The following is an 18,403-nucleotide window of genomic DNA, read 5'->3' on the forward strand; positions in this document are numbered from 1 at the left end:
TTTGCTTCATGTATTTTGCAGCTTTGTTATTAAGTTCATGCACATTTAGGATTGTTATGTCTTCTTAGTCAATTGACCCTTTCAGCCCATGTAACGTCGCTCTTTATCTCTGGTAATTTTCTTTGCTCTGAAGTCTACTTTGTCTGATAATAACATAGTTACTCCAGCTTTCTTTTGCTTAGCATTATCATGATGCATCTTCTTCCATCTCATTACCTTTTTTGTTGTTGTTGTCAAATAATCCTTTAGTGAAATATTTTCCTTTGTAGTTTTTAACTGGCTGTGCATTCTACTGTACCATTGTTGATGTCATCTATGATGCCATGAGGATGAAGGCCATCAAATCACAGCTCATTGACTAGTCAGTCCCCAGCACCTCTTTAATGTTTCTAGAGAGTTCTCTAGCTAAAGATCAGTGCTGCATCTGTCAAGCAATGTTGACAATGTCATCAAATGTGATATTTCCACTGTGCTTACTGTTTGTCTGCTTCTTTCTCTCTCTGGGTGGTTCCTTGAGGACTTTGGTGGTCAGAGCAGAGGCAGAATGTACTACTTCAATCTGGGCCTCTTTGTTCTGAATGGTTTCTCTATAATCCTTAGACCCTTCCAGTAACCAGTTGTCTTGGTGACGTCATCACTAACATTTTTTGGAGACAGATCCAGCAGGATGATTTTGGGGGCCAGGGAAGACGTGGCACTGACTTCCTCACAGGTGTACCTGAGGTTCATGACTTTGATCTCATTGAGGTCACACTTGGGTTGCATGACAGAGGCAGCTAGTGTCAGATGAACCCAGAGGTGGGAGGACAGAAGAGAGTTACACCTTGTCTTCCTTTGAGCTGAAAGTCTGAGCCAGTACTTTTATCCTGCCTATATCATTTTATTTGAAGTGAGTTTCTTGTTGACAATATATATTTGGTTCATGCTTTTCCTTCATTTTGACAAACTCTTCTTTTTATTTGGTTTGTTTAGACCACTTACACTTAATGTAATTATTGATATGTTTGAATTTAAGTCTACTATTTCATTATTTGTTTTCTGCTTGTTCTCTCTTTTTTTTGTTGTTTCTCTGTTTTCCATTTTCTGCCTTCTTTTGGGCTACTTGAACTTTTTTTAGTATTCCATTTAAATTTATATATCACATTTTGGACTTTATCTCAGTATATTTTTGGTTATACTAGCAATTACAATAGCATAATTAAGTTTTCACAGTTTAGTTGGAATCAGTACTTTACCATTTCAAGTGGAATATATATTACCACCAGATTGGTCCCTTTATCCTTCACTTATTATGTTGCAGTTGTCTAATATATTACATCTATGTCTACATACTTGGAGAACCTCATCAGAAAATATCATAATTTTTGTTTTCAGTTGTCAAACATCTTCTTCAGAGCTCTACAGGAGAATAATAGTCTATTATATTTAGCGCCCCTCAATATAATTCTTCAACAAGGGGCTTCTCCACATCACTCTGGCCCCCTGTTTCTTTCTGCACCCTCTCTCCTGTCCTCACATATAAGGAAGCCTGGATTTTCCATTTCCATGAGACAGGCCCTTATCCTGGACCTTACTAAACTCTCAGGGCCTGTGGCTTAGAGTTATTAAAGGCACAGTTTCTGCTTGTGAATCAATCACAAGCGGTGTTGAAGGGACTTCCCTTTTCCTTTGGAGGCAGCAATAATAGAATCAAATACAAGTGTTCACAATTGTTTCCATGTAGCTGTCTACATTTTGTTGTCCTTAGTCAATGCCTACACCTGAAAATCCTCCAGGTCTTTGGAAAAGCAGGGAGTGGGGGACTAACATTTATTGGAATACCTCCTTCTCATATATATGCATACCTCTATTAACAGAAGTGCCCTACGCAGCTCTGATGTAGTAGAGCCTCTATTGTCTCAGAAACATCTCTCTCTTTTTACACACACACACACACACACACACACACACACACACACACACATTTCATTCCTAAACAGTACAGGTAATGTATATGTTTTCTCCTGGCCTTTTAGCTAGGAGACTATATGCTCAGTATGTGAACACGAACTAAGGTGACCAAATAATTTATCGTGCAAGCCAGGATACTTTTGAAAGTGAAAGGGGATGCTGTTACTAATGCCAAGACCTCAGGAAGTGCCTCATAAACAGCACTGCAGCTGGGAATGAATGGCCGAATGTGATTTGGACACAGCTGGGAGAAACCAGTGGAAACAGCCATGACCTCGGAGGATTTGAAGAGCATGTAAGAGCAACCCCCAGGGATGAAACAATTCAGCCATTCAGATCCCTGTCCCTGAACTAAAAGGGGTTTCCTTGAGTGCAATCTCTTCTCATATTCACAACCAGTCTACAAGGGAGGTGTTATTATCAGAGATAAAGAAAGGGAGTCTTGGAGAGTGAATGCAAAATGTCTAAGATCCCCACAGCCAGAATTTCGTAGAGCTGACACTAGGACTTTGCCCTCTCTGATTCCACACACCAACCTGGAAGCCCCGTAATGTCATGGACTGCATACAGACTTTGACAGCAATGGATCGGGGCTCAAATCCCAGTTCCTGGTGCTATACCAGCTCTGTGACCTTAGCTGACCTGCATGATGACAGTAGCATTGTGAGAATAGGAGCTTATGTTTATGCATTTCTTGCCAAGCACCCTGCTCTGAGCTAAATGCTTTCCCCAAGTTATCACATTCACACCTCACACTAACCCCATCATGTAGGTACTCTTAAAAATCACAATTTGCAAATGAGGGAAATAGTCTGAAAGAGCCTGGAAAAGTCCCCACTGCATGGGAGATAATGAATATTAGTTCTCCTTCTCTCCTTGCACAGGTCAGAGCACGATGCAGGTCCTGAACAATTCTGTTTCATGATATTGTTCTGGAGGACCTTAGGAGTGGTCCGTTCTCCTAATGAATGTGCCTCCTTCTCCAGTTTTTCTAAAGGCTCAAGGATTGCTTATAATATGGTGCGTATTAATTTTTTATTTTTTATGGCCAGAATCCCTCCCACTTTTTTGAAACCATTTTGTTCCATTCTGTGGTTGTGGCCATGCATGAGAAACAGCAGGTGGTGCCAGATGACAGATGGTGTGGGAGCCCGTTTCCCGGTGGGAGGGGGCGCGAGCGAGAGAGCGAGCAAGCCGGCAGACAGCTGCGAGGAGCCCGCTCGCTTGCGCCTCGCTCTCAGAAGCTCTCACTCCAGACGCACGCAAGGCGCTGTCCTTTCAGCACCACAAGCTCCGGCTGAGGAGGGAGGACTCCTGGCCGTCCTCCTCCTCTTCAAATTGGCTTGAATCTGCTCTGACCCCTCAAGAGTGCAGCGCAGTAAGTAGGCATTTGTTTTTGCTATAAACCACTCCCCAATGTCCTCCAACCCTTTCCCTTTCACTCCCACAACAACCCTATTTTGTCTAATAACATTCCATCAGCAGGATTGACAAGAAAAATTCAGTTGTGCTGGGCTTCTGGGACTGGGGTGGGATCACCGTTTCACTTCCAAGGGAGCTGGAAAGAAATAAATGTGATTTGTTTATTTAGTTGGCAATCTTGCAATATGGGGATTGCTAACTTTCCATGGAACCAAAAAAAAAAAAAAATGGCCCTTTGCTATTGAGGAAATGGAGGCATTCCATGGCTGAATAACAGGATCAGGTTCAAGCCAAACCTTTTTTGTTTTAGGAAATTGTATCTCCTGTACAACCTACATATTGAGTCAAAAGGTACACTACACATAGGGGCATTGAATGTATTTATTGTATTTTAGGGAGATTAATGGAAAATAAACAACAACATAATAAAATAGCAACCAAGATGGTAAGGTGAAATTTATCATACTGCAGGGCGACCCAGAATAATAGGATTTATTTTTGCACTAAGAATAAGCTTTCCACTGAGATTATATGATTATGTTAGCTCTAGTGTCTTGGATATTTTTTTAAGATTGTATGTTTTGTACGTGAGCCTAGGATTTTCCTTGAGTTTCTCAAATTTGAAGGCTCTTAAGTGCCGTGGGTAGGTGGCATATCTGGATGATTAAAGAAGTTTTACTGGATGATGGGAATCATGTCAGGAAATCTAGCAGAAGATCGATGACTGATCTGTACACTGAAGCTGCTGGAGTGGAACTGTTGAGGACAGCGCTATTTTCTCTGTCGTCAGCCCTCTGTTTTCCTGCCTCACTTCCCACTGTAACTAGAATCCCACTGCTTGCCTTAGGTCTGGGAAGAAAGGCGTAAGGATGGTGAAGCTGAACAGTAACCCCAGTGAGAAGGGAACCAAGCCGCCTTCGGTTGAGGATGGCTTCCAGACCGTCCCTCTCATCACTCCCTTGGAGGTTAATCACTTACAGCTACCTGCTCCGGAAAAGGTAAAGCAGGTGCTCTTTTCCTCATCAGCCCCCCCATGCTCCCCCCTTCCCAGGAAATAAAGCAGCAAAAAATTCCACCTCCCCCAAACCCTTTCATTCCCTCATCAGCCAAATACATTCCCTATCTTGTAAAATGTAGTTATTCCTTCCAGAGACATGACATCTCTTATGTTATTTCAGATTTATGGTAAGTGTTTATTCATTTTTTTTTGTTCACATATACATACATGGGCAAGAAAATAATCTTTCCTCTTAAAAGTTCCATCATAGTAGATGAATACTAATAAGCTTCTAGATGATGAAAGAGAAAATTGTCTTGATTATTTTGGGAAGGTGTTTCAAAAATTGACTGCTACAGATTTGAGGACAGAGAATTGGATGCAGTCCAGCAGGCATTTAGTTTGCGCCTCCTAAGGCCCCATTCCTATGCTGCAAGTTGGTTATAAAAAGACACATTACGAAATCCCTATTCAGGATAACGCTTAAATTAATATAAAGCATCATGGTAAATGCAGTGCCTGAGCATTACAAAGATTGTGAGAGCACAGGAGTGGAAAAAACTAAACCCTGTTGTGGCAGAGAGGGGACTGGGAGGACAGATTAGGTAAGCTGCAGAGGAGAACATTTGAATTTGGCTTTTAAAGGTGAGTAAAAACCTCCCGGATAGACCATTGGAGGAAAAGGCATTTAAGGCAAAGGGCACACATATGCAAAGGATGGAGAGCTTTGGGGAAATAGCATGACTGAAGTAGAGTGTCTTTGGCGGGGGCGTGGCTGGAAATGAGTGGCTGGCTGATGGCACGTCTCCTGACATGGGAGTAGTCCATGAGGAATGGAGGTGAGCAATTATACAAAAGTGGTGGAGTTAGCCCACGGACACAGGTGGGAGAAAGGATATTGTTTAAGATCCCTCTGAGAGAACCTGGGGTTTTACAATGTGAGCGTTTACCTACCATAAGAGAGAGCTTGGGAGGCAAATGATGAGGTTCCCTTGCTGAAGAGTGAACAATGGATCATTCCATCTGTTTGATTTTTCTCATCGGCATCTCCAGGAGGGTATTGTGTGTCTTAACCAATTGGCTCTATCCAATGAACAGAAGAGGAGCCGAAGCTAGATAGACGTCCTGGCTGATTGGCTAAGGGTTGAGTCATCTGTTTTGAAAGTGCAGAGGTTGTCAGTATGAAAATGTGCATAAGGGTGGCAGAAATAAAGAATCCTTGAGCCATTCTGAGAAACTGGTAAGACCTTCTGAAAATAAAATTTGAACAGGCAGTTAGCACTAAAGACATGTGAAGGAACAGTATTAATTGGGTATTGGCTACCTGTACAGCAGAGGTTCTCAGTTTTTGACTTGCATATTAGAGTCACCCGGGGAGCCTTTGAAAATCCTGATATCTGTATCAGAGCAATTGTATCAGAATCTCTGGGGGTGAGACCCAGGTGTCAATATTAATTAAATCTTCCCAGGTGACTCCTGTGTGTAGCCAAAGTTGAGCGCCACTGTGTTAGATGCACATTACCCAGGGATTATACATCCACGTTTGTGGGCAAAAGGCGAAGGACCAGAGAAATTTGGTTAGTTATCCAAATTCACAGAAGGAGTAAGTGGCAATGATGGAATTTGATCCCAGATGTAATGGAGATTGAGGAGAAGCAGAGGGAATATTCTCTCAAGGTTTCGTGAAGTTTCAGGAAGAATCTTTACCCTTTACAGTCTCAAAGATCTGTATGTCCCTGACAGGTATGCAAGGAAAAGGGATTGGGGTGAGGTCACTTCTCCTCTTAGCTCTACACACATCTGCGGGTCATCCAGAGATATCATGGCCTCTGTCTCCCCTTTCTCCCCACCCCATTTCCCACCTCCAAGGGCTTCTTTCTTTCCTTGAGAGAGGAGACACACCTGATAACCACTGAGCATCTGGTCCAGATGTCCCAAAGCCCGAAGATAATACATTGTGGACTTGCATGCATGGAAGGCAAACCAAAGTATCCTGTAAGATGCAAATCCCTAAAGGGACACATTGCTACAGGCGCACATCACAGACTCACTCTGATGTTCATGATAAAGTCTTTGTACCAGGAGGACCTCAGTGTTCTCCTCTATGACGTGGGGAGGATCACACCTACTTCACAGTGGTTGGGGCAAAGTTAGATGTGGTCTTATAAATAAAGTCCCTGGCACAAAACTAACCATAAGAGAATAAAAATTATCATTTTCATGTGCTTCTTAAATGCTAGATGCTGTTGTAAATCACAAGTACACACCACACACACACACACACACACACACACACACACACACACACAATGTTCTTTCATCCTTTCAATAGTTAATAGGACCTAATAAGGGAGTTGCTACTTTGATCCAGTTTTTAAAGATGATAAAACTCAGGCATGGAGTGGTAAAGTCACTTCCCAAAGCACAGAGTTGGTAAGCCTCCTGGCAAAATCTGGAGAACCCAGAGCCCAGGCAGCGCTGTTCTAGAACCTTCCACCTCAGCAGGAATAGGGAGCCAGCTGGTCTGGGAGTCCCCAAACTTGGACTCTAGCAAGAGCTCTGTCACCAACCTCAGCTCAACTCCTGTGAGTTTTCTGTGCTAGGATTTAGATTTTATAATATTTACAAGAGTAAACCAGGTTTTTCCCCCTGACATTAGAACAGATGTGTTAACAGTAAATTCCACTCAAGAAGCCAAATGCTGAGAGCAGTGTTGTGTTTACCAGCACAGACTCGGAAGCCCCTCTCTTGGGGGGTTCAGTGCTCTACCTTTTATGAGCCTACCCTGGCTGAGGACTTGAGTGAGGTTCTCTAACTGCCTCAGCCTCAGCCTCCTTGTGGGTAGAGGGGGGACTCAACCTCAAGGGGCTGTAGAGAAGGCAAGGTGAGTTCTGACACAGTTGTCAGCTCTCTCACTATGTCCAGCCAGATGGTGAGGGTTTGAAGCTAAAAAGGTTATCAGAAAGAAGTATATTTAGCCCCAATGTTACATCCTGGGTTTTCCTCTTGAAAATGTAAAATACGGAGTGCGCTTGGTGTGTAATACTGACAATTATCTTGTTCACTACATACTCTTTAGTATGGAATGCGAGTTTCTGGGGAAAAGCTTTTGGATGCTAAGCAGTGAGGACGAGCATGTCTGAAACCCTTGCTCTGGGCCAGGAATGGGCCATGCAGGGCATTCATAGCTGTTGTTTCAGTTAATCTTCCCAACGGCCCTGTGAGGTGGGTGTTAGTGCACCCATTTCACTGCTGGGGAAACTGAGGCTCAGATCAATGGAGTGACTTGTCCAAGCTTCACAGAGAGAGTGGAAGAGCTGGGGTTGGAACCCTGGTGCACCTGACACCACAGCTTTCCCCTCTGCACCGTGCTACCTTCGATAACAAGAAGCCTCCCATCCCCAGGCAGTGCTTCCTCAAACTCCGCATTCCCTCATCTACGGCCATGGCTTCTTCTTGAGCTCTCCTGGACATGCAGGTGGGGCCTGGGGCGATCCTGCAGAGAGAATGTCACGGCCTCCAGGGCTCCTTCCCTACCCAGTGCTAGCGGGACTGTGCATGCCTTAGGAGACGAGATTGGCTGGCCTCGTGGTTGTTTCCCCACCTCTTCTATCACGCTAATCAATCCTCCACAGCGCACCTGCAGTAGTGCCTCTGGAGTTGTGACCAGTCCTTCTCCCAGGGAAAGCCTGTCCAGTCACCCGCACAGGGTACAGTCCTCAAATCCTGACCTTGGCACTCCAGGTCCTCCATTATCTGCCCCACTGGCTTCCATTCCTATCACTCCTCACTTTGTACCTTGAACACCAGCATGTCAGAACTAACCTAGAGCCATGGTTTTCAACCGGGGGTGACATTTCCCCACAGAGAGACATTTGGCAGACGTTTTTAGTTGTGACAATAGGAGGAGGGATGTTTTGGGCCAGGAATACTGCTGAATATCCCACAATGCACAAAATTCCACCCCCCCACCCCCCCAAAAAAAGAATTGCCCTGCTCAAAATGTCAACAGTGCTGAGGTTGAGAAACCCCGCCCTGGAATTTTCTACACTCTCCAGGGTATTTCTTGCTCCCTCCTCTTTGCCCACGCCATTCTTTCTGCCCAGAATGCTCTCCTTGCCTCTTTGCCTGTCTGATAAGCCAGTGCTCATCTTTGTAAACCCAGTTCAGATGGCAGCTCTCCTGGATACCTTCCCTGACCACCCATAATTATAGCTAAGGTTATACTTATTACACTGGAAGGTACTCACTCTCTCATCCAGCATGTCTATTGGGCACTTCTATGTGCCAGGCCCTATGCTAAGCTATGCATATACAGCCATGAAAAGTCAGGCATGGCCGTTGCGGGCAGAGGGACTTCAAACAAGCCGGCACACAAATAGAAATACAGAGATGCAAACTGCAAGAAGGGCTATTAAGGAAAGAATAAGGTGCTGTATTGTTAAGAGACGCTAAGACTTAAGGGGACTGGGCTTCCCTGGTGGTGCAGTGGTTGGGAGTCCGCCTGCCGATTCAGGGTACATGGGTTCGTGCCCCCGTCTGGGAAGATCCCACATGCCGCGGAGCGGCTGGGCCCGTGAGCCATGGCCGCTGAGCCTGCGCGTCCGGAGCCTGTGCTCCGCAACGGGAGAGGCCATAACAGTGAGAGGCCCGCGTACCGCAAAAAAAAAAAAAAAAAAAAAAGACTTAAGGGGATTAAATTATGATGGCAGGATGGTCAGGGGAGGTCCTTCTGAGGAAGGAGCCCTGGCTGAGAGATGGAGGATGGGTTGGTAAAGGGAGTAGGGGGCAGAGGGACCAGCATGTGGACAGACACTGAGGGAATGGGAGGAACAGTCCGGAGGTTGGGTTGGCTGGGTCAGCTGAGGGAGGGGGAGAGACTTGGGAGATGACGTGGGGTGGGCACCAGCTCATGAGGGGCCCCGTGCATTTTTCTGAAGAGGCTTAAAGAAGAGAGTAACAGGATCAGATTTCTATTTTAGGAAGATTCCTCTGGCTGCAGTGGGCCACCCTAGGGCCAAGGGACTCATGCTTGGTCTCCTGGTCTCTTCTTCCTCTTTTCTCCAATCCATCTTCCAAATGAGGCAGCACCAGAGAAATGTCCCCAAAACAGAGGCTACTGGGTTTCCTGCAGTACCACCAACCTCCCAGCCCTGGCCATGTATGGTGGAAGAAAAGAGTGGGGGGCAGGAGATCAGCTAGAAGGTTACTGCTGTGCTCATGAAGGGGATGGTGGTGGTGGGTTCTAGGATGGTGGCAGCAGAAATGGGGAGGTGGATGGATTGGTGGAGACTTGGTGTTGGGTCAGCACTGAGGAGCTTTTCCTACTAGGCCTGAGGGTCCTGGCTCTGTCTCATCTTTGTAGCCTTAGTCCTGGCATATGGCGGGCAGCAGGAAATGCTGGCTGAACGAGGCCCCCTGCCCCTTGCCTAGGGTAAGGCTGGGCTTAATTTTTCCACTTGAATCTAAGCAGTCTGATGGCTCTCTCTAGGTCATGGGAGCAAGCTCTTGAGAAGCTGGAACATCAGTCTGTAGATACCAATTTCCAGGACGTGCCTTTGGTTTACCTAAGTGACCATGATAACACAGATGTCCCCACAACTCCTCTGTGAGGTTGTAACCATGCAAAACAGGCTCAGAGAAGGGGAATGCTGTCCTAGGACACACCAAAAGAAAACAGTGCAGCCAAGATCTGCACCCAAGAGTGCTGGGAAATGCCAGCTAAGGGATGGCTGGTCTGCGGAAAGCGAGCCACAGACCGGCACAACCCCACCTTGGCAAAGCCCCAGATGAACTGTGTATTCATCAAGCCAGCTGCCAGGCTCTAAGCAAATGTACCTTTCCTTTCTACTAAGTCTTTACACATCCTAGAGGACATTGGCTCACCTGCTTGTGGGAGGAAAGGAACGCAGACATTAAAATATCAATTATTGATGTTTAGCACCCTTCACTCTGTGTGGTAGAGCGCATGTGCTTGGTTGTCTTAGAGACTTGGATTCAACTCTCAGCTAAACTAATTATGTACTGTGTGGCTTTAGGCAAGTTGCTTGGCATCTCTGGGCTTTTTTTTTTTTTCTTCTGTAAAATGAACATAATAGCTACCTAACCGGGTTACTGTGAGGAAAAAAAAAAGTGAAAATTGTCTAATGGCACAAAGACGGTGCTCATTGATAGAGTTTCCTTTCTTTCACTGGATATTCGGAATATGTCTCCCGAAGGTGACATTTTTGGAGGATGACTGTAAACATGAGACATGCTGAGAAGGATGGGGTTTCAACAGCGGGGGAGCAGGGGTCCGACAGGACGGATCTGGAAGGATGTTGGGCAAAGGAGATGCTGCTCCTGTCACTGAGTCCTCCATGCCTTCTTGGTCATTCTCATGGCTTCACTAGAGGGTTTCTTTTTCTCCCTGACACACAGGATCAGAGAACTGTCAGCCTTTCCCTGGGGAGCAGAGAATGCACGTCTCTGCCGATTCCAGGCTTATTGAGCCCCCTCGTTCTGCTCTTCAGAGACTCACAAGATTATAAATCACCCTAAATTGGGCAAAGGCTTTGACTAGGTGATTCCAGAAAATAGACAAAAAATGACCTATAAGCAGATTAAAAATTATTTATAATTTGAAAATATAATTTTAATGAAACATAAATTTTTACCTATCTGATTGGCAAAAAAAAAAAAGTAATAGTGCCAAGTGTTGCTAACACTGGGAGAAAGCAGATCTTCTCATTGCACTCCGGTTGGTTATATAATGGGATGCAATGGTTTTTAGAGGGTATTTGGATATTGTTTATAAATTTAAACTGTATATCCTATTTAGTTGGTATGTTTGCTACTGGCAGGAATTTATTCTATGGGTATGTTTTTCAAGTATGCAAAGGCATATATATATACAGAGAGAGAGAGAGAGAGAGAGAGGGAGAGAGAGAGAACAATTGGAATGTTCCATGAGATTGGAGTGGTTGGACAAACCCTGGTGCATGGATGTGGAATAGTAAGCAATTGTTATGAGGATGAGACAGATTTGCTTGTGTTTGCGCTAATGTGGAAAAAGCAACAGACACATTGCTCTGTTAAAACAACTTTAAAGAGTGTGGTATAGAGTGATCCCATTTGTGGAAACACGTGTGTATGTTTCATTCTTATAATTCATAAAATAGTCTTGAAAAGACACACAAGAAACCATTAGATGGTTAGAGTATGGATGGAGTGGTTGGGGTCCCTTTGAAAACTTTTATTCTACAATTTTCATACATTTTTTTACCATGAACATATATCAAATTTTCTATTTTTAAAAAATCACCTCCATCTCACAGATGGTGAAACAGTCTCAGAGAGCTGAAGTGACTTACTTACTTGCTCACGTTCACACACGGAGAGACCACTGTGGAACGAGCTAGTGCCCCTGCATGTAGAGGGAGGTCTGTATAGATGCACATGCATTATAACAATGCAGTTTGAATTTGAATCCTAATTCCACCACCTACTCGCTGTGTGACCCTGGGCCAGTTTACTAACCACTCTGTTTCTCTGTTTCCTCGTTGTTAAAACAAGGACAGCAATATCTTCCTCTAAGAATTGTTTAAAGGGTAAAATGAGAAAATGCATATCGAATGTTTATCACAAGGCCCGGCAGAGAGTAACTGCTTAATGCCAGGTTGCTATTATGGTTGTTGCTGTTATCATCATCATTAGTTCAGTCCCAGAATCAGGATTGTTTTTCCTGAAGTGCACGGGGCTGGCCCCAGGCTGTAAGAAGGCTTGAGCAGAGAGGTGGGCTGGGCCTTGCCCTATAGGGGACAGGCCTGGGTGGCAGAGCTGTGGGCCAGCCTTGTTGTAGTGACTCTGGCCCCGGGCAGCTAGCCTCTGCTCAGAGCAGGAGCTGGCCGTCCCTGTAGGAGCCAATGAAGAGTCGCTCACCTTGCCCAATTCTGTGCCTTGCCTGAGAGTTGGAGAGTCATAGACTTATTGGGCTAGACCATCCATTTGAGGCCATACTGGCCAGTCTTCCATTCTGCCCTGAGAAATCAAAGGCCCAGCAAGTAAAAGAGACTCAATTCCACAGAAAGAGCCCTGGACTGGGAGTCAGCAGGTCCATACTAGAGTCCTACTTCTGACACTGCCTTGTTGTGTGACCTGCAGCAAATCCCTCTCCCTTTCTGGGCTTCCATGTCCCCATCGGTGAATGGGTGGGATTGGACAACACTGTCACTCATGTACTCTGAGCACTGACATTTTACCTTGTGTTCTGGGCCCACTACCAAACTTCAAGCGAACGCAAAGAGATGGAGTGTGGGTTGAGGAGTGAGGCAGTCAATGGGAGAAGGTTCCCAACTATGTACTCAGGCCCCATTGGGGTGACTTCACCTTGTCTCTTTAGATGAAGGATTCATTCATTTGTTCATTCAGTTAATAGCATTTATGGAGCATCAGGTGCCGTAGGATCAGAGTTCGAGTGTTACGAGTTTTGAATGATGACCTTACTAGCGGCTCTTGATCTGAGCCAGAAGCTCAGGTTCAAGCCTTGACTCTGCCTCTTAGTGGTTATGTGAGGTTGTGAAGTCATTTCTGCTCCCTGAGACTCAGGTTCCTATGAAATGGGGATAATCAGTCCTACCTCAGAGTGATTGGGAGGATTTACTGAGATATAGGATGTAAAGCTTTTGGTACAGTGCCAGGCACATAGTGGGTACCTTAAAAAAATGATAGAAAAAAGCAACGTGTTCTTGAGTTTGGATACCAGCTCAACCACTTACCAGTCATTTGATCACAGGTAAGTGACTGAAGTCTCTGAGGCTAAATGTCCTCATCTGAAAAATGAGAATAATAATGATCTTAAAGGAGAGATGTGAGGATCGGAGAGGGGGGTTGTGTGAACTAACTGAGGACACATCAGTAGGGCCTGTAGGTCAGTGTCTGGCACACAAGAGGTGCTCAGGGGCTAGCCTTTCATTGTACTGCCCCGAACTTCTCTCTTTGCTGCAGGAATGAGCCGAAGGATACAGCTTAGGTCTATTTTTGGCCTGTGCAAGTCCAGCTCATAAAAATACAATCATGCTCCTTGTCAGCACTTCTGCATTTTTATTTATTGTTTCTGCCAATCCTGGGGCCTCTCCATGTACGAACCTCTTCATTATTGATAATCCTGGGAAGTAGTATTTTAAATTTTTATGATCTGTACTTTGCACCATCTGAACCATCATGTATTATCTGGCCTTGCCAGCAAAGGGGGAATATATCCAGATAAGGGGTCCTTTTGGGATGAATAATTTATCCCATTTTCACAATGCCAATTATGTGAAATTATGTTCTTCATATCAGCTGCTGACCGAACAATGGGGACTGATGTATTGATATGAAAAGAAAACAAATTTATTTCTTTGCCCATATCCACAATGATATTTGAAAACCTGGAGTTTCATTCTCCCAAGTGTCTATAAAACCCCACTTTTAATAATAACAAGAGTAGAAAGAATTTTTTCCTCCCCTCTCTCCACTTTTTCCTCCCATTTCTGTTATTAATCAAGGAGCTCAGGGCTCTGTTTTGCTCCACTTTTTTTTTCAACTGCAGAAAATAGACCCTTTCTTTGCAAATTTATTTTCTCTTCTCTCTCTTTCTTTGCGTATGCAAGCTGATTCCTCCAAGGTACAATTAATAACGATTGGCTAACATTTCCCCTTCATAGTACTAAAAAAAATTGACTGTTACTATATCTCCTTTTATAGAAGGGAATTGTTTCTGGCTCCAGTCCATGGGAGCAGCACACCACGCTCCATGACATGCCCAATAGCTGGTTGATTCCAGTAACTGTAGGGCTGGTTTTTCCTGCTCTCTACATCTCTCCAGCGTATCTTCACTGTGCCAGGGGCTTTTCCTCTACGTGTAATGCACACCTGGAAAGCCATTCTCTGGTTTATAATCCTTCCTCAGTTCCTCACTGTTCTCAAGTTCATCTTCAAGATGCTAAGCATGGCATTCAGAGCCTCTGTTTATCGCTCACTTCACCTGCCCTGTTCCCTGGCCACTCAAAACTACCTCTTTGTGGTTTTCCCAGGTCCAGCCTCCTGGATGTCTTCTGAACGTTTGCTGGTTTATGATGCTCTCTTGGTCTAGAAATCTCTTTTTGTTTGGGTTTGGGGAGGCAAGGACGGAAACGAGGAAGCTGTCAGAGCAAAAGTTCGCGGAGAGAGGATGATGCTCTGGATTAGGGTGTTGGCAGTGTAACTGGACAAATGGGTTTATTTGAGAGAAATTTTTGAGGAAGCAGGAACTGGTGATTGGAATGGATTTGGAGACTGAAGGGAAGGGACGGGTCATGAGAGATTCCTGTATATGACTTGACATAAACAATGACATATCATGCTGCTATTTTCTTATCTGGTGATTACACGGGGAAGAGATTGTTGAGGGCAAGATGGTTGGGGAAAGTGGGTCAGGGAACCCAAGTGCTTTGCTGGGGACATGGTAAATTTATGTGTGTCTATCCAAGGGCAAATGTCCAGTAGGGTGATCTGAGTGCTGGGTGGGGTCCGAATTGGAGATGTAAATTTGAGACTTATGAGAATAAAGATGGACTTGGAAATGGTGGGAGTAAGAACACTCAGAAGGGACTTGTAGGAAGGAAGCATGCCCATGACCTAGCCCTGAGAGATTCTAACATTGAGAAGTCAAGCAGGGCGGGAGGAACCTGAGGAGGGCTGGTCGGTGAGCGGGGAGAACACCATGGACCCGGGAGGAGGACTTTTAAGGAGGAGTGAGTGGTCAAAGAATATTACTGAGAGGTCAAAGAAGATGAGGCCAGCGGACTGCCCATTTGTTCCAGGCAAGTAGGCAAAGACCTGCTTTTGACATGGAGAAGGGGTTCTAATGAGCTAACACTTCCTTAGGGGCAAAGGTAAAATATTACCTGGGTTGCTTTTGGAGAAAATATGGTATAGCTAAAGAGAGGAGCAGATGACTGAGGACTGACGCAGGGTCAGTCAACCTGTCTGTTGGCCTAGTTTGAACTCAGTGGTTTGAGAAGTGTTCTGAAGCCAAAAGAAGTGTTTTCATTAGAAACTCACTCAGGGCATAAGCAACATCTCACAGGGGTTCAGGGCAAAGTAGTATATGGATTTGAAGGAGGGCTATGACCCCAACTCTGCCTAAACTCAGCATCACTCCTGCAGATGGTAAATGGCATATTAAATATATATATTTATTCAGATAATATATAAATTATTTTATATATATTGAACTTGATATAAATGAAATCACACAAGACATAAAAAAATACTTTTTTGCATCAGATTTCTTTAGTTCAATATAATAATGTCTGTGAGAGTCACCCATGTCTATGTAGCATTGCTGTGTAGCATTCCATCTTATGAATACACCACAATTTATCCATTCTCCTGTTAATAGACATTTGGGTTATTCTCAGTTCTGTGTTATTATGAAAATAAAGTGGCTATGAACATTGTTGTGTGTATCTTTTGGTGGATTCATCATATTTTGAGGTGATTTTTTGCTGGTGCAGAGAAAATCTATTGGTTTTGTTATACTTATTTAGTACTTGAACATCTTACTAAATTCGAATAGCTTTTCAGTTCATTTTTTCTTGGAACACATTTCTATCAGATAGAAAGCTTTTCACCTCAAGTACTAGAAAACACAACCTAAATTGGATTAAGGTTCAAAGAGTATATATTTGCCCCCCTCCCCACCCCCATGACTGCAGGGTACAGCATGTGTCTGGTTTCAGGCAAGGTGTGATCTAGAGGGCAGGGTGTCATCAGGGCTCATCTCCACTTCTCTGGGTTCCTCTTGGCTCTGGCCCTCTTTTGTATGCTGCCTTTGACCTCATCCTGGCTCCTCCCCATAGTAGCAACAATTGCTTCAGCACTTTCAGAACTAAGTCCTCACCACACCATCCAGAGGAAGAACATGTTCTTTAGGGAACACTCATAAAGAGCAAGGAGGTGTCTTCCCCCAAGTTCCCAGTCAGTATTGCCTCATATCTCTTTGATTCAAGTTAGGTAACATGCCCATCTCTGAGCCAATCAAATTTTGTGATCAATAGAATAATATGCTCTGATTGGTTTAACCTAATTAGGGTCCATCCCCGCCATCAAGGAAGTCATCAGTTCCACCAAACCACATGGCTGCCACATGGGACAGGGGTGAGTTCTTGAAAGCAATATCGGGCGGTGGGGGGCGGGGGTTTTGGATTGAAGAAGGAAATGGATGTTAGAGAAGCAACCACAAAATATTTATTATGACAATTATAATATATTGGCTGTAATGGTTATTCATTGTCTCATTCCAACAGTAATATTTGTTTAGTTTTGGCTCCTATCTCAACATGTTGGCCACTGCATGAGGTCTTTAAAAGTTACATGGAATGATATAAATGGTTTAGGGCTTTTTGAGAAGTTTTGGGGAAGATGTTTATAAAAATAAAGGGGCAGAGGGAAAGACTAAGAAGCTTAAGAAGAAGCTAAGAACTAAGAAGCTAAATGCTTCTTAACACTTGAGGTGTTATGCTTGAGACCAGTCTGATGGCTAAGGATCTAGAAATGAAGGACTCAAGCTAAGAGATGGTTGAGATGGACTTTGCAATGTGGGAAGGCATATTAGTTTTCTGTTGCTATGTAACAAATTATCAAAGCTTTAGTGGCTCAAAACATCACAAGTTTATTATCTCATAGTTTGTATAGGTCAGAAGTTCAGGCACAGTTTAGATGGATTCTGTGCTCAGGGGTCTCCTGGGTCTGAAATCAAGCTGTCAGCTAGGCTGCATTCTCATCTGGTTCTTAGGGCCCAGGTTGTTGGCAGAATTCAGTTACTTTTGGTTGTAGGACGGAAGTCCCCATTTTCTTGAGTGACCTGGCTGTTGATCGGGGTCATTTTCAACTCCTAGAGTCCACCCTCAGGTACTAGCTGCATGGCCCTCTCACAACATGTTGACTTACTTCTTCAAGGCCAGCAAGAGAATCTCTCTCCAGTCTGCTGTGACCGAGTTTGCATAGCATACTCATGGGAGTGACTATGCCATCATATTCACAGGTCCTGTCCTCAGTCTTGAGGGAGGAGATTATACAGTGCATGTACACAGGGGTGGGAAGCTTGGGGACCGTCTTAGAATGCTGTCTATCATAAAAGGCAAAGGCAGTTTTTGCCCTAAGGCTTATAGGTCACATGGCACACTGACCAGGAAATTCACTATCTTAGAAATAGACATTGAGATGGATTATAATATATTTATATATATACATACAGACATTAGATATATATACACACACAACATGGGGAATTGGGAGAAGAAACTATAATTTCCAGTTTGTGAATATTTCTAAAAATGTGGATTCAGAGAACTGATCAGACATCTAAATTTTCAATATACTTCATAGCCTGTCAGTTGATCTAGTGCTATTCCAAATATTTTTAATCATTACAATTTGTAGAATATCTTTTAAGTTCACAAAGCACCTGCGCGTACATTGTTTCATTTGGCCCTTCCCAGAATGTTGTGAGTTTCTAACAGAAACACTTAGCCTGTGAACCGTGCCTTGGCATTTACTCTTACATTTATATTAGCTCTTAACTCTCACTAACACACTGAAGTTCACATAACACCAAAACGGCCAAATCTGTAGACTACATGCTAATTTACACTTTTGTTTATTTGACCATGTGGTTCAATTTGCATAAAGTATCTTGTCTTGTTCACCCAGGAAACTTCTATTCATCCTTGAAACCTTTTTTTTCAGACCATGCTTGAACAGTATTGTTCTTGAGAAATCCTTGCCTTGCTCTCGAAGGGCTGGATAGGGAGGACCTGCAGGCTGACAGGTGCAAGAGAGGCCCGATTCCATATCCGCCTCAGACACCTATTGGAAGAACATTTGGCAGCACTCAGAGGCAGTGTTCAAAAAAACGTTGTTATTGAATGAACGGTCTGAGTGCTTAACTTATATTAAATCATTTAAGCCTCCTAACAACCCAACCAGGTAGTGATGGTTATTTTCCCATTTAATAGAAGAGAAAGCTAA

At 44.0% G+C, this 18,403-nt stretch overlaps 1 protein-coding gene and 1 pseudogene across 1 annotated transcript in view; one reads left to right on the forward strand and one right to left on the reverse strand.

Annotated features, from left to right (window-relative positions):
* Positions 1 to 272: 272 nt before the first annotated feature.
* LOC115838726 (large ribosomal subunit protein uL11-like) lies at positions 273 to 843 on the reverse strand (annotated as a pseudogene).
* Positions 844 to 3,140: 2,297 nt separating this feature from the next.
* The window catches only part of NSG2 (neuronal vesicle trafficking associated 2), a 57,352-nt gene continuing 42,089 nt past the window's right edge, over positions 3,141 to 18,403 (forward strand). Inside the window, exons 1-2 of the mRNA XM_030829881.2 lie at positions 3,141 to 3,328; positions 4,220 to 4,370. Of these exons, the coding sequence (XP_030685741.1) occupies positions 4,242 to 4,370 (129 nt within the window). The 5' untranslated portion in view covers positions 3,141 to 3,328; positions 4,220 to 4,241. The remainder of the gene's footprint in view (positions 3,329 to 4,219; positions 4,371 to 18,403) is intronic.

This window comes from Globicephala melas, chromosome 3, assembly GCF_963455315.2.
Source record: "Globicephala melas chromosome 3, mGloMel1.2, whole genome shotgun sequence".
Classification (NCBI taxonomy): Eukaryota; Metazoa; Chordata; class Mammalia; order Artiodactyla; family Delphinidae; genus Globicephala; species Globicephala melas.